Source organism: Protopterus annectens, chromosome 1.part2 (genome assembly GCF_019279795.1).
Source record: "Protopterus annectens isolate FY-2018-M chromosome 1.part2, PAN1.0, whole genome shotgun sequence".
Taxonomy (NCBI): Eukaryota; Metazoa; Chordata; order Ceratodontiformes; family Protopteridae; genus Protopterus; species Protopterus annectens.
The window spans coordinates 975,406,984-975,423,692 of record NC_056727.1 but is presented as its reverse complement, the minus strand read 5'-3'; the positions used below and the strand labels follow the sequence as shown (position 1 = coordinate 975,423,692).

The window sequence follows — 16,709 nt, the reverse complement described above, 5'->3', positions numbered from 1 at the left end:
GCCCGAATCACCGTAATCTGTTCTCTCTGAGCTTTTCTGCAGTTAGAGCTACTTTGGCTTCTGTTCTATCATCCATCTCTGCACTTAATTTCCATCACTTTGGTTTCTGTATCATACTGTAGTACTGGACACACCTCTGTTTTGTACACCTTACTTTTCAGCTTCTTTGGCAATCTTCGGTCATACACTACACCTGACATACTATGCAAGTTGGCTGCAGCCCCTCTGATTCTAGCTTTGACCTCTTCATTCAGACTTACCTTCTCCTTAACCACTTTTCCCAGGTACATGAAGCTGTTAATCTGTTCCACTATCTTCCCTTCTATCTCAATTCTCAGCTTCTTCTGATTTCCCCAGTTTGCTGCCATTACCACTGTGTTATCTGTACTTGGTTTCATCCCATGTGCCTTCAGTTTTGCATTCCATTCTGCTATTCTTTGATGATGATCTAGCTCTGAGTCTGCTAGTAATTCCACATCATATGCATACAGCAACTTCGTTGTTCTGTCCCCTCCAACCTGTTTGGTAATATAATTCATTCACCAGAATGGACAGCCGTGGGCTCAGAGCTGAACCCTAATGCACACCCACTCAAAATGGGAACCCCTGTGTGTGAGACTGAACACTGTTCGTACTTGAGTTATTGGATCTTTGTACATAGCCTGCTATAATTCTGCCAATATTTCTGGGACTTTGAACCACTGCAGGAATGTTCAGGCATTCTTGGGACCTTGACATATGCCTTCTTTAAGTCTAGGAATGCCCAATTGGACTCTTTCCTCATCCCTAGCTTCTTCTCAGTTATGTGCCGCAGTGCAAACATTGGGTCTATTGTGCTGCATCCTCTGAATTGCTCATCTCCTATTTTACTTTCTACTACTCTGCATATCCATTTGTCAATCACTTTTTCCAGGCTTTCATGCATTGTGACAGGTGTTTGATTCCTCTGTACTGCCCACAGTTTTAGATGTCCCCTTTGATCTTATACACTGACATGAGTATGCTTATTCTGCAGTCATCTGGGATACTCATTTTTCTCCACACTACTATTAAGTACCCTCAGGTGCCATTTCTTCCCTTTCTCTCCCCTAACATCTTTATTATATCTGCTGGACCTCATCTGAGCCTGCTGTTTCCCCAACTTCGTTTTCCTTAGTGCTGTTCTTACTACTTCTAGGGTGGGCTCCCCTTCTCCCATCATAGGTTGTGCCTGGGACAGTACAGCTTCTGTGGGGTTTTCTTCATTCAGAAGTTGTTGGAAGTACTCCTTACATCTGCTTTTAATATCACGTGGACCGGTAAGCAGGTTTTTGCTGGCATCCCTTATGAAGGGTGTCTGATCATCTTTATCTTTGCATTGCAATCTGATAGCTTCTTTGTGCCCTTTACTCTTGATATGTCAGTGCCTAATGTGATAAATAATGAAGTTTAACCCTTCTGATAGCTGCACCCACAGGCATTACCTAACCTAAAATTATGGTTATCCATGCAAAGGCACATGTTACAGCCTGTGCTTCTACTTAAACTTATTGCAGTCTGTACTTGTCTTATCTTTATTCCCCTCCCGTATGTGAAAAAGCTTGTATGCTTTCAGAAAACATTAACTTTTAGCCTTAAGAAAAAGTGCATTGAATACTCTAAATAAAACTAAATTATACACTATTCAAGTTAATGCATTGAAGTATTTAAGTACCAAGAAAGCTGCTCTCTCTTATTCAGCTTCTTCAGCTTCAAACATTATTTTTTACCAAGTTGCTTGCCTGTGTACCTTTTAATTTTACATTTCTCTCAGCAAACAATGTCTAGAGCTGTCGAGATTTATTGCCTGCAAGTTTGTCTGCATAGAAACATAATAAGTAAATGTGCAGCTGCCATCAGCTGCAGAATTTTCAACTCACAGTTAACATTGATTTGCTAAAGCAAAACCTTTTCATTATATTCAGTGTTGTCTTATTTTTAAAAAGCCCACTTGCTTACACAAGAAACTTGTTAATCTGATGTCTATCTTCAGTCATTCTTGACTGATGGGTTCATTTCTGACCTCTTGGAACAGACTTGGCCATTGTACATAGCTCGAGCTAGCCAAAAACTCTCGAGCTAAGGCTCTACCCACACCACTTCTCTTCCCATTACCTCAGATCTCATTTGCCGCATAGAAAATTGGATGCATCAGCCAATGTTCTCAGATAAGTGCTTTAGATTTCCTCCTTTCTAAAAATGTTTAAAACTTTTACTAGATAGCTTTTAGTGCCAAAGAGACAGGAGACTGGAGACCAATCTTGGATTTCGGCATACTGAGCAAATTTGTACAAGAGAAGGATGATTGGATGTGCCCTGTAGATCTTCAGGGTGCATATTACCACATAAAAATGGACTAACACTCCAGAAGGATATCTCAGCTTCCAGCTAGGAGACTGTCATTACCAATTTTGAGCACTGCCCTTCAGTCTCACCAACAGCCCCCAGGGTGTTCACCACATGCATGGCAGTTGTAGCAGCTCATTTGAGACTATAGGGATTCCGGGTGTTTCCATATATAGACAACTGGCTCCTCACTGCTCCCTCTAGGCATCTACTGCTTTATGCCATAGACTTTGCTCTACATCTTGCCGAGACACTAGACATTTCAGTCAACAAAGAAAAGTCACAATTGACTCCTACACAGGATCTGGAGTTCATCGGAGCAAGATTACAGTATCCTGTGTTGCCTCCCTTCCTCTCCACACTGGTGAAACTAAGATCGCAACTTCAGGTGATCATTTCCCAAAACAGTTCCTGCTTGTCTGGTACTACAAGCTTTGGGGACCATGGCAGCAATGATAACATTAGTTCCTCTATTGAGGTCTCACAGGAGGTTGCTTCAATGGCTCTTGGCATCACAATGTTCACTTCTAATGCAAACCATGTCCCATCCAGTTTTGTTAACAAATCACTGCAAAAATCCAAGGTGGTGGATAAAGCCAGAAGAGATTCTATGGGTTCGTCCCTTTCCCCCTCTCAGCCCAGGGCCGTAGTAACCATGGACGCTTCCCAAATAGGGTGAAGAGGGCATTTTCTAGGAAAGACTGTTCAGGACACTTGGTCCCCACAAGAGGCCAATTTACGCATCAACATCCTAGAATTGAGGGCAGTGCTTTTAGCATTGCAAGCATTCCAGACTTCCCTTGCTTCGGGGACAGTTGCAGTCCAGACATACAATATGTCCATAGTCTGGTATATCAACAAACGGGGAGGAACCAAGTCCTACCATCTACATCAGAAAGCTCTAAGGATTTGGCAATGGGCAATCGCTTCCAACCACTTTCTGATAGCAATGCATATCCTGGGAAACTCCAACTTGATTGTGTACAAACTGAGCAGATGTATCCTCCTGCCTCATGAGTGGTCTCTCAATCCCAACGTAGCAGCAAAGATCTTTTGAAATGGAGTCAGCCTTGCTGCGACCTGTTTGCTTCTCCCATAAATCACAAATGCAGTGGCTACTTTGCCTTCATCACCCTCACGGGGTGTCCCCAAGAGATGCACTTCCTCTTAGTTGGGCCCGAGACTCCTGTATGCCTTTCCCCCAATTCCACTCATCCCCCAGTTTCTGAGGAAAGCACAGTGGTTGAGAAGCAAAGTGATTCTCATTGTACCTTACTGACCCAGTCAAGTCTGGTTCCCCTTTCTTTGGCGTCATCTGGTTCACCACCCTTGGACTCTGGACCCATCTCCAGACCTACTGTCTCACCATCAGGGTCTGGTGCATTCCAATCTTCAAAATCTCCAGCTGACGGCTTTATTTCTTCAATTCCAGTAATTGCCAGGCAGAATAACTTGTCATCTCCAGTGCAAAAGATACTTCTGGCCTCCCATAAACCATCTACCAGGAAGCTTTATCTGGGGAAAATGGAAAAGAGTTTCAGTTTGGGCATGTACAAACTGCATATACCCTTTCTTGGCATCAGTTGACAAGATCCTGGAATATTTAGCTTCCTTGTTTGAAATGGGGGCCTCTGCAAATACAGTTAAGGTTCATTTGGCTGCCATTTCAAATTTTCACAACCGGTTTGATGACCATTCCTTGATATCTCATCATCTATGCAAATTTTTCTTAAAGTCATTTAAAACCCCCTTTCAAAGACTCTGTAGCTCCATGGGATTTGACCTTAGTCTTACAATGTCTGGTTTGACAACCCTTCAAGCCAGCAGCTACTTGTGACCTCAAGTTTTTATCTTGGAAGACCCTCTTCCTAGTAACTATCATGTCTGCTAGGAGAATTTCAGAGTTACAGGCTTTGTGTGAACCATCCCTATATCATTTTTTTTTACAAAGAAAAAGAGTATCACTCAGAACCAATTCCTCCTTCCTTCCCAAAGTGGTATCAGAGTCTAATATCCACCAGTCCATAGACTTGCCAGACTTCTTCCCAAATTTTACAAACAAAGGAAAGTACTCTTTACACTTGTTGGACATCCACAGACAATTAACTTTTTACTTGGACAGAATGAAATCTTCTAGAAAATCAGACCAACTATTTCTATCATTTTCAGGACCCAGACTGGGCAAGCCTATATTAAAGGTCACCTTGTCAAAATGGCTAAGAGACTGTATTAGCTTTATATATAACCAAAATAAATGCAAGCTAACAACTACAGTTAGGGCTTATTGTACAAGATCCGTTTCCACTTGAGGAGTCTTTCATTCCAGAGCTTCTGTGGAAGACATATATGTGCAGCTGCAACTTGGGCTACTCCACATACCTTTATCACTTTACAAGTTAGACATGGTCTCAGGGAAGAGCATCCTTTGGCTCTAAGGTGCTCAGGAATATCCTTCCTTAGGGCTGCCCGGGATCTAACGTAGCTAGGGACTCTGTCCCATCAGTCAAGAATGAATGAAAATTGACATCATCAGATGAAGAAGTTATGTTCTTACCATAACGTTCCATTTGTGTTGCTGATCTTCATTCATTCTTGATATCCCACCCTCCTGCCCCCTCCAAAAGACTCCCGGAGGTTCAGACCTAGTCCTGAGATGTTATAGGGCTATACCTTAGAAAGGTTTCTGTATTTTCTTAACTACTAGGCAAACTTGATCTGATCAAACCTTCCCTGCATTCTGTTCAGTTAGCTCTGATCCCTTTGGCATGTCCTGTAACCAAAACAGTCCATGCTGCTGATGACTTTTGACACTGAAACTGTTGTAATTTCATACAGGTCCCCTCACAGAGAGGCGTCAGCTTGGAGATGGATCTGTCCCAGTTTCTGGGTTCAATATCTCCTTCAATTCCTTCCCTTAGGTCTTATCCAGGTCTACCAGGAGAGTCGTATATATTGACTGAGAAAGAATGATGAGATCTTTCATTAAGGTTCAGGTAAATATGGGCATCAGCACATCTGCTTCTGTCTTTAGGGCTGATCAGGTTGACCCACCAACTCCTGTCTCCACTGCTTCTTCCTCACTATACCTCTTGATGACTATTGCTCCAGAGCCTATATCCACCGAGGAACGTCCCATGTTGCTGTTGTAGGATCCTCCTATCCATTAGCACCAGTTGTGCATCTGATGCACTCTTTGGATTTCTTCAAAGCAAGCTGGCTCTCAGTACTGAATGGTCGAGTTTGAGAGTAGAATACTGTCCCTTCTCCCTGAATTATGACAGTATTCAGTAATGGAACATTTCTTTCTTCATAACTGAAACGAACACGGCTGTCCAAAGTACAGTCCAGAAATCATCTATATCAGGTATTATAAAAATCATTTGGGGCTATAGAGAACATCCTTCACCTTGGAAGAGGAACTGGAATGCTAACACATGACTTGGTGGCAATTGTTTAGGCTCACCATGCCATCAGTACTTGGCAATCTTCATAGTGACATTCATGAACATGCACCAACATATAGGGAAGGCATTATGAGCCTCTGTTGTCAGGTGGATCACTCATTCCCTGAACCCAAGTGGAGTGAAGTTAGGCAATAAACATATGTCTTCATAATTGGGAGACTGCTGAGGCAGTAAATACCCTCATGCCTGCCTAAATAATGACCCCTCCAAACAGCTGTCTCCTTAATTTTGGATTAAGTTCCCATGTAGGGGAATGAGTAGGCCATGTCCAGTGGGGGTGGGGGGTGCTCATTGGTCAGCAGGCTATAAGGCAAAAATTGCCTTGAAAAAAAAAGTAAATTATACAAGCCCAAAATTTGTGGTCTACGATCTAGCCATGGTGCTTTATCTGGCAATTCATGAAATTGTTTATGTCTTATAAATAAAGCAGCTTCATTGTGTATAAGTTAGATCATAAAATTTCTCTTTAATCTTTTGATGGCCTTTGTAAGGATGGAACTCCCACTAACTTCAACTAATTAACCCAAAATGAGTGATGAACTGGTATTGCTTCTGTGACAAAACTGAAGCCCAATATATTCCTTCTTGGCACAGACATCTACTTACTTTTCAAGTCTGTTCTAACAGCTACTGCCTCCATATAAAAAGGTTTTTCTAGTCACTAACTACTAACATAAATATCGTCCTGACATTCTGGCATATTTACATCACCTCCCAGCTTGACCCAATGTACACAGTGGCAAGGCTGACTACAGAAAAATATCTTCTGGCCTTTGTTTTTCCTCCAGTTTTCTCCCCACTTAATCCCAAAGAGGTATTGACATCTTATTCCTCAGCTAGTCTCTGTATTTTCTCATCATCTAAGTCCCCCAGCAACAATTTAATACTAATGTCACACTCTTCTTCATCAGTACATTTGTTATACATAAAATATTTCATCCTCCTGATAATCACTTCTTGTCCAGTAAACTCCAGTGCTCTCATCTCTTCTCCATAATCACTTTCCTCTATTTGTCCTTCCTGTCAAAGAAAATCACTGCTCAAGTGCCCTCATCAGAAATAGTAGTGGAACTTTCCCAGTGAGCTGGCACTTTCCCAGTGAGCTGGCCTAATTTCCTTTCATCAGTAAAAGTACCACTTTGAGTTTGTTGCAAAAACAGGCTATTTCTTTATTTCATTTTGATTTCTGGGTATGTGGAATGGTCACTATACTGTTTTCAGCCATGATCCAGGCCCAAAGGGCACTAGAAAACATACTTAACATTAAGAATAAAGCAGTTTAAGTACGTCTCAGTGCAATTTGTTTATGCATATATACAGTACTTATACTTGACACACAGTTCTAATGCAGTTCAGTTAAGCTAATAGTTTGCATTCCAGGCAAAATATGTCACTAGAGCAGGGGATGTAAAGACAAACCCTTTTCTGTGTAACACAGACGTTCAGATTCCTTCAATAAATGTCCCCGTTTTTTATCTTTGAACAGTTCCAGGGAGATATGCATCCTCATCTCAGCTGGAAGATGATTCCAAGTGGCTGGACCCAGGTTAGATAATACACTTTCTCCTGGAGATGTTTTGAAATGGAGTCTGATAAAGTGTTAGGGCTTCTTCTTGATTAGTCTTTAGTGCATAGTTCTGAGGTTTAATTTGCAAATTTGTTTTTAAGGGTTGTCATTGCCCCATTTTTAGTATTTATCAGATCTGTGAACTAAACAATAGTGTTGATCTTTCAATTCAGGCAGCCAGTTGAAGCATTCTAGGTGCTGGTACTGATGAGTTTCAGGTCTGCAAGTAGAACAAATCTGTCAATTTTGTTAGTGGGACTAACCTGGTCAACAAAAGTAAATATGAATTTCAGCACTTTGCTGGCAGCTGTTTCATCTGTGCTTTCAGAAAACGTAAAGCAGGTGCATATAAAATAGTACCTTAATTACATGAGTTACCCAAGTTGCTGAATTAAATTTAACACGAATATTGATGAGAAATAATTTTCACATCTGTGTCAATTGTTGAATAGTGAATAAAATGTGCCTTCTGTCTCTAAAATGTTAAGTGTTTTTTATCTTTAGTGGTTTGGTGGTCACTGTGGTTTTAAGAAGCCACTCGTAGCTTAATAACTCTTATGTCCACAGAGAGTAGCAAGCAGCAGTAATACTTTCAGATAGGAAAGTGATTATTACCTATGTTATATGTAGGAGATGGGTGAAACCTAACAGTTTTGAAAAGCTGAACTTCACAGTGTTTACATTTCTTTCAGATGTCATTAAGTAACACTAATAAAATCCCATTTTCTATGTTCACAGGGTTTAACAAGGTCCAACATGCAAAGGGTCATGAGGAGATGCAAATGAAGCCTGAATACAGTGACAGCATTAGTCTTGTGGGATTGCCATCGCAGCAAAACATTGAGAGTAATCATACTGGGGATACTGTTCACATACCAACAGTTAATGGTGCAGTACAAGAAAACAGCCTGCAAGGTCCAGGGGTACGGGTCTCCCTTCAAAATATTGATGCTCATCAGCCTTTAGTAAGTAGTGAGTCAGAGGCTAATCTCCAGAAGCACATTCAAAAGGTATACTATGATGATTTACACTTGGGATGGAGGACTGCAGCAAAGATGTCACCACAGCTGAGACCAAAATCCTTGGCTGTTCCAGGAATGACTACAGGTAATTTTCATAATGATCGCCCGAGTCCTGTGATGCTGATATCTCCTCAGGCCACATACTTGTCCAAAATAGTTCCCAATGCTGTTCTGCCTGCATCAGTGGACTTAGTAGCAATAAGCAGGAACAGTGTCCGAACACTTAGCCGGGCCAGCTTAGTAGCACCAAGCCCAGCTTCTGTCCGATCTTGCATTCAGTTTTCCATTCAAAACTATGACAGCAGACACCATTCCTCATCAAGTGAAAATTGGAGCCATTCTCAGTCCACAGAAACAATTGTTTCAAACTCCTCAACGATCTCATCCAAAGGCAGTCACGGAGGAGTTTTCTGTAAAAATGGAGTCACTGTGGAGAACAATCAGAAATCATACAATGAATTTCAAAAGCCTCTTATGGATCAGTTGAAAGTCACTAACACTGCTCAGAATTCTCATGGATTTTTTTTAGCTAATCAGACAGGGAGCAATAGCATTAATACAGACTTGTCCCCAGCATGTAGTGTAAGTAGTGTAGCCGATACTTCGGATACGGCTAGCATAAAGAGTGGCAGGTCTTTCAGAAATCTATCAGTCAGAAAGGTGAAAAAAGTACCTGCCCCACCAAAAAGAACTTACTCTCTGCATCAGCAAGAAACTAATGTGAAAGAGCACAAGACTTTGAAAAAAGATGTCATTGTCCCTGTTGATGGCCTGGGTCCTTCAGCCGATGATGCCTTGTCACCCAACTCTCTCAGTGAAACTAGTAGTGTGCAGTCAGAAAGTCTCACATATTCTGCAGATTACAGTTCTTCAGATGTTTCAAGATGCTCAGAGAGCCCACTTGTGAGAAATCAGCTGGTTAAGAAAGATTTGAATTTTAAAGGGCAACAACTTCCTCATGATTTCTCACCACAAAAGTTAAATGGTACTGACAAATTTGATAGGACAATGTCACCATCAAGTGGTTACTCAAGTCAGAGTGGGACCCCTACTCTGTCAACTAAAGGGTTAATTTCTTATCCTCCTTCTCCTGGGAAAAAAAGGGCCCTACCTACAAAGCCAGAGAGGACTTGTTCTCTTCAGTCTCCTGCTGTGTCTGTGTCATCATCCTTAACCTCCTTATCATCTGCTGCTTCTGATCCAGTTCCTGCAGAGCAGATGACAACAAGCATGGATGCACCCATCACTTCGGAAGTCACAACTGTAATGACTACTACTGTGTCAGTAACTGCCATGTCAAACAGTACTGAAAATGATGCAATTCCACCTCATCCCAAAGTTTCTGCACCTCAGTCTCCCCCACCTCCAGAAGTCCGGGACAAAGCCACATCTATGCTTACTGTCATCAATGCGTCCATGTCACGGAAGCCTTCTATGTCTAAAAGAATAAAAGAAAAGCTAGCAGCAGTATCTGCGTCAGCTTCCCCTCCTCCATCACCACCACCTTCTCATCAGCCTCCACCACCACCTGTGAAAAATGTAATCTCTGTCTCAGAAGCAGCTGTCGTGCCTTCATCTTTGCTACCATCACCCTGTGTTTCTTCTGAGGTTGCTCAAATCCCTAAGGTAGAACCCAGTTGGCCATTGCCACCACCTCCTGCTTTAGAAGAGCTAGTGACATCCAAAGAAAGGCTTCCTACATCAGGTGAGATGGACTTTTCATCAGTTAATGCTGAGGCAAAAACAGTTGTAGACAATGTGACTCACCCCACTACTGACAAGAATTCTTTAGAGATTCCCCCTCAAGAAGATTCTGTTGCATCACAGCCTGCTATTCCTACTCCTCCACCACCACCTCCTCTTCCTTCTATGCTTCAACCAATTTGCTCTGATTCAAATCATGTAAAAAATATTTCTGCATCCTTGCTTCCAAAAACATATTTGCCAGTGCCTTTTACTAAGATACCTGAACAGAAGCAACTGGAGATGCAAGTGCCAGAACCAGGTCCACCTCCTGCTCCATCTCCACCACCTCCCCCTTTCCTTAAAACTAGTGGACAACTGCAAAGAAGCTTCCAAAAACGAGCTAGCACAAGCAGTAATACTGGTACAAAAGAACAAGTTCCTCGGAGCAAAAGCATGCTGCCGGCAAAAGAGGATGCCAGTTTACCAATTGTTACTCCATCCCTGCTCCAGATGGTAAGGCTACGTTCTGTGAATGTAAATAATCATGGCTCCGAAAACACTGGAAAGAAACTGGATGACCAAAGCCAACAAAATGGTGAAGAGAATGATTCACAGAACTCTGCAGTACCACAAAAGCCTTTGCGCAAATCACTTTCTCTTAGAGTTTCAACCTCATCTGACCCAGTGCCCTCGATGCAGCTTCAGAATGCTGTTCGTTTAAAAACTTCATCTTTGCCCTATAAAAACTTTCCTGGGCCATTGTCCCCCAAACCATTTGATAAAGATAAATTTGCCAAGTCCTCAATCCCTGCTGGTACAGGGTCACCAACAAATGCATCTCCAGTCACAGAGAGTTCATCTCCAAAGCTGAATGAAGAAGGCAATATGTATAAATCATCTGCACAAACTGCTAGTTTCATTTTTGCCAAGAGTCCAAGAAAAGTTGTATTTGAAACCCCAAGTTCACCAGAAGCACAATCTGAACTGAAGAAGAATCTAGTTGCTGAACTGATGACTGTATCTGGGCAAAGGAACACCGCCCCTGGACCTATAGCTCTTCCTAACCAACAGAGCACTGAGACCAATAGCAAGCCACCAATACAGAAGAAACCAACCAAAGCACCGCCACCTGTGGCTCGAAAGCCTGTCCATTTGCCAAGCACTCTGCAGCCACAGTTAAAATCTCCTGTTAGCCCACATCCAGACAGTCCAAATCAGCCCCTTTCACCAAATAACACAGCTGAACATTCCACAAATGAACAGAACAGAACTAACACAGGGTTAACAGATGATCATACTAAGACCATGCATTCATTGGGTCAAGAAACACAAACTTCTCAAACCAAAGGCAAGTAACATTTACTTAGGATGCATGTTCATAGCCGTCTAAATTCTGTAATGTAGCCAACTGTGCTTTGTTACTCACTGCTGTTTCTCTGTCCACAGTAGTCATGCCTATTATTTAGAAGCCAGGGTGGTTCACTGTAGAGGATCATCTTCCATTACCAAGTGACATGTTTCTGGGGCTTCAGTAAATGGTTTGACTAGTTTGATATCCTAATCCCACAAAGGGGTAAACACCAACTTCCTAGCCCAAAGAGTAATGTATTTCAACACATTGGCTACCCTACATGGAAGTAAAAAGTCTCTTTTATTAGTCACATAGTTAACAGCAAATGGTGCCTCATCTTACTTCTTTTATGGTTTAAATTCTAAATGTGTGTGTGTGTGTGTATGTGTATATATATGTATATATAGTATGTGTATGTAGATATATATATATATGTGTGTGTGTGTGTATATATATATATATATATATATATATATATATATGTATGTGTGTGTGTATATAGATTATATATACACACACACATATACATATGCACACCACACACACACGTAGTGATTTATGGCAATGTAAAATTTAAACTGTTTTATTTCAATAAATGGCAGCGTTATTTTAATCTGCATCCTGTTTAAAAGTGTTGAAGTTACTGTCAGAATTGACATGTTCAAAAAGGTCTAGACTTTCAGCACATATATATTAATCCATATCATAAAGAGCAGTAGAAAATGCCCATTTGAATTGGAGCCCTGCTGAATGGTAGAAAAAGATGTTTGTAGTAACTGTTGCTGCATGATATCCTCTGTAACACTTGAAAGGTGTAATAGACTACTTGAAAGGCGTAATAAGCGCCAGAAAGAAAGATAGCCATTTGACCTCCAGGAAATAGCCCAGGTTACACGTAAGTGGGCTATAAAAAATGTTTAGAAAATTTCATGCAGTTGTGAGTTTTGAAACTAGGCAAAAAAAATGAAGATGAAAGGAGGAAACTAGTTTTGTGCATACACATGTGTGTATGTCTGTCTGTCTTTGTTGGGGGTAGGAGCAGGATTAAAGTCAGTATGAGGAACCAAAAGATTCATAAACCCCTGAATCTTTATAGATGCATTCTGTTGCGTTTATGGCAAACTTCTAGATGTTCACACAACCCTGTTTATTTACTCACCCAGTTCACCCAGACAGTGCAAGTGGCATTACTTTGCTTTTTAACTTTTTTTTTTTTTTATCCTAATCTTAGGGACTTCATAAAGGGTGACAAAATTACATGTGATCTCAGTGTAACTAGTCTAATCTGCAAGGCCATGGAATGTATCTTATCGGACTTCATTAATTGTGATATCAAAATGTTATACAGCTGGACCCTTAGTTTGGCTTTGTCAAGTAGTGATCATGTTTAACTGCCTGAACAACTTTGCAAGGTCACTGAAGCTGAGGACAATGTTCACTCTGTCCCCACAGCTTATCTGTTCAGGAGCTTCAACACCATCCCCCATTTTTGCATTGTAAATAAGTTGAGAGACTGAAACATGGACTCGTATCTAGTTAGGTGGATAGCAAACTGGATAAAAGATAAAACTTGTATAATTTAAATAGCAGGTACCAGCTCAGAAAGTAATTAGTAGTGTACCTCAGGGATCAATGTTGGGACACCTCCTATTTTGCATTTACTTGTCTGACCTCAAAACCTCAAATTCAGGCCGGTGGCTAACAAAGTTTGCTGCTGACTGCATGTTAGGTGTTAGCACCTGAATACTCTGCCTCATAAACAAAGGATGTACTAAACAAAACCTAAAATTAAATAAAAAAAGTAATGTTGCATTTGGCAAAAATAACATAACACCACTGTCCAAATGGATACAATAATCTGGAATGTGGGTACTTGGGTGGATATTTCCATCTGTATTGATCATCATGTGAAATGTAAGTAATCAGGAAGTCATTCTGTTTAGTACAGTTGCAATCTAAAGTTGTCATTCAGGTCAAAAGTTGTCGTTCCACTGGAGTCTACTCTAATTAGGCCAACTGTAGAATCAAACCTCTCAATTGTACCGAATTCCTCGGTATTTATTGGTTTTGAGAGTAAAATAATGGGGTGCCATGAATTTCCAAGTGGCCCCTTCAATTCCCAATTTTTTTTTTTTATTTACAAATTTTAGTTATGGCTGACATCATCACGCATCACCAGTGTATCCCACAATGTCATCAACTTGCAGAAGTGTGAGTGATGACTGCCTGTCGGACTCTGAGACTGGGGTGGGAGTTTCAAACCGTAGGTGACATTGCTAGTAGTTGTGTATTGGTCCAAAACTGCCTACGATAAGTCAGTCACAGCATACTTTCCAATAGGCCTATTTGCTTCACCTGGCCCACAGGGTGACAGCGGCAACTGTGCTGACGAGGAATGCAGCAGTAAGTATTTTGCTTCTGTAGCACTTTTAGTTGTTTATCTGTGCTACTTGTCTTTTTGAATAGCCTGGTTGTGAAGTACATATAGTTCAGTGCATCACATTAACATGTTTGCATACTTTTTTAAACATATTACAGAAATGTGGTGCATTACGTTAACTTACTTGTGTATTATATTACTGAAATACAGCAGTTTGATTTATAGAATAGGTGCCCCTTAGGCACGTCCTTATACCTACCTTGTTCATGTGGTTTTCTTTTCTAAGTTTACCTTGTTAAAAACAATCGCACGTTTGGAATTGTCTTTAAAACACTTACTACTGAAGTCATAGAATGGGTGCAAAATGTTCTAAACATGTTACACCATAATCAAAAGCACTTATGGTTTAGAACTAGCATTATACATCCAGTGCATTACGAGAATGCAAATAATTTGTTTTAATTTCAATCTCATCCTAGTGTTGTTTTACTTCCCGTATTAGTTTGTAATATCTCTAAGCTGTCCCTGATAATTTTACTTCATGTTTTTGCTCTCTCTCTCATATTTTGACATTTTATGATAGTTTACCGAGGACTACAGTCAGTGATGGCAGACATTAGAGCTTAAGCCTTCTTATTCTTCAGAAAATATTACTTTTTATTATTATTACCCATTAAAGACACACTGACCTTCTTTTTCCACTTCTTGCAAACCTCACAGTCGCAGATAGTGGTGAAAACATACTCCACAATGCTATAACTCATGAGAAAGAAAATGTTACAAGTGTGTAGCAGTTTAATTGTTCAATAGACACAATATTGCAAGCCACATACAAACCATCGGAGAGAAAAGAACACGAGAACCTTTTAATTTTGCTGGTTACTGTTTTAACGCTAATAGCAAAAGCTACACCATCAATTTTTTTTCCGAAAATGATCACCACTTCAATTGATTAAAATACTTAAGTGTTTGATGAATATTTGGTGAGCTGAATAATAATAATAATAGTATTAATAATAATTTTTTAATTGTACATGCAAAAAGAGAAATAACTGTCTGACACTGTTTTCTCTCCTTATTTTACTTCAGCAGGATTTGCACCTAGAATGCAGTTAACTTCCATAGCTATGACGTGTAACTTATCATAAACTATAATTCTGCATTCCAGAAAGGCTTTATCATAAACTATAATTCTGCATTCCAGAAAGGCTTTGCTGCCAAACTGTTATGCAATTTTTAAGACAATGCTCTCAGCTTCCACTTCTGCTGTTCATTGGCACATTTTCATACCTCTCAATCTCTCAGAGCAAGAAATCTGGACAAAGCCAAAAATGATGTGACAAAGGCCCAAAAATAGTGATAGATTTTAATTATTGCTCTTATAAAGTCAGATAGTTGCTAGAATAACAAGCTTTGCATTATTATGTATTTTCTGAGGTATCTGAAGTCTGAAAGTCTCTGAAGTCTGAAATTCAAATGTCTGCCATTATTTATTATTTAGTGACTTCAATCTTCATGTTGGTATCTCACAATTCCATTGGAATGGGTGGGGTTACATGATTATGTATGCAAAGTTTATGTTAATCAGTGTCACGATTTTTGGCCAGTTATAACTACTTTTCATGGGCCTTTGTCCAGACTTTTGATGTTTCCAGGTTGAGAGATGTATATAGAATAAGTTTCCCATTTTGTTATATACCTGTCAAGGCACATCACAGCTAGAAATGCCCCAACAATTTCTAAAGAGCAAGACCACTGGTCTAGGATGCTTAGCTGTCAAGACCAGCATAAAGCTCTGCCCTTTTACTTGGTCTCTTACAGAGTATTTCATGGGGATCTGTCCAGCTTTCCATTCCATTAAGGACCTAACCCTCATTGATTGCTTTAGTGTTAATGGAGTGGTTTGTCTTTCAGAGATGTATGCAAAGGATTTACACCTCTACAGATCTATAAATAAAACGCACCTGAGGGGCATATTTGTTATCCACCATTTTATCTCATCCCTAGCGTAGATTATCTTGTATGTTAAACATTGAGCACCGCTGCATCCTACAGGACTAAATAGGGCAAGTCTCTGGGCATCCACATTTTCATCCCTGGACTGACCTGCTTTTCCCTTATGGAAGTGAGAGCTACGCCATGATGAGTAGGTTTTGACAAGGCACAAGTGACCTTATAACTTCTCTGCCTTGTAATTCCTATGATATGATCTTAAAAATGTATTTAAAGCTAATAGAAAGTGTTTTATGGACTATCAAGTGACTTTTAGTTGAAGTGCAACTTTTTACTTTTGTGTTAAAAAGCAGCTAAAACTAAGTTTTTCCTTGTTTTTCCTATCTAAAAGTTGTGTTAAATTACTTTTCGGGGCTGGGGTAAGTGTTGCTTTTCACTGTTTTTTTTTTATGGTAAGATCTACTTTCTAATATTTCCCTGTTTCACAGTCTATTGCTGTCAGGCTTATCCCAGGTATGGGTTCAGTTGTCATTTCTGGGTTTACCATGGAACAGCTTACCATTTCCTTAGTTCTTCCTTTTTCCAGCCACAAAAGGAACAGTTCCTAATAGCCTTTGTCCCTTCTGCAGGCTACAAATGTGTGCCAGCCAGAGAAGGATGACTCTGATGTGGCTCATTTCTGGTCTGTTCATTTTTTTTCTTTGGGGTCCCTCTGGTGTAGCCCTTTTGTCTACTGTGGACCAGAAGTTAAACACATTCTCTGAGGCTGTTGGAGTACCCATGGCAGACGAGGGAGAAACCAGTCAGTCTCAGAAAAGGAGAAGGGAATGTCTGTCCTCCTCAGCCAAAGATGCTTCTCACTAGGGATATAATTCACCTGACAGAATGTTGTCTATCTTTAAAGGAATTCCTGCCAAAAAGA

General features: G+C 40.4%; 1 protein-coding gene across 3 annotated transcripts in view; it reads left to right on the top strand.

The window, feature by feature from the left end:
• KIAA1522 (KIAA1522 ortholog) overlaps positions 1-16,709 on the top strand; it is a 1,150,531-nt gene that overhangs the window by 1,077,085 nt on the left and 56,737 nt on the right. For 2 of the 3 annotated variants that reach the window (XM_044059935.1, XM_044059936.1), the window contains exon 6: positions 8,134-11,451. In XM_044059935.1, the coding sequence (XP_043915870.1) occupies positions 8,134-11,451 (3,318 nt within the window). Of the gene's footprint in view, positions 1-7,318; positions 7,375-8,133; positions 11,452-16,709 lie in introns of those variants that run through there. The other variant, XM_044059937.1, reaches the window with a different exon arrangement.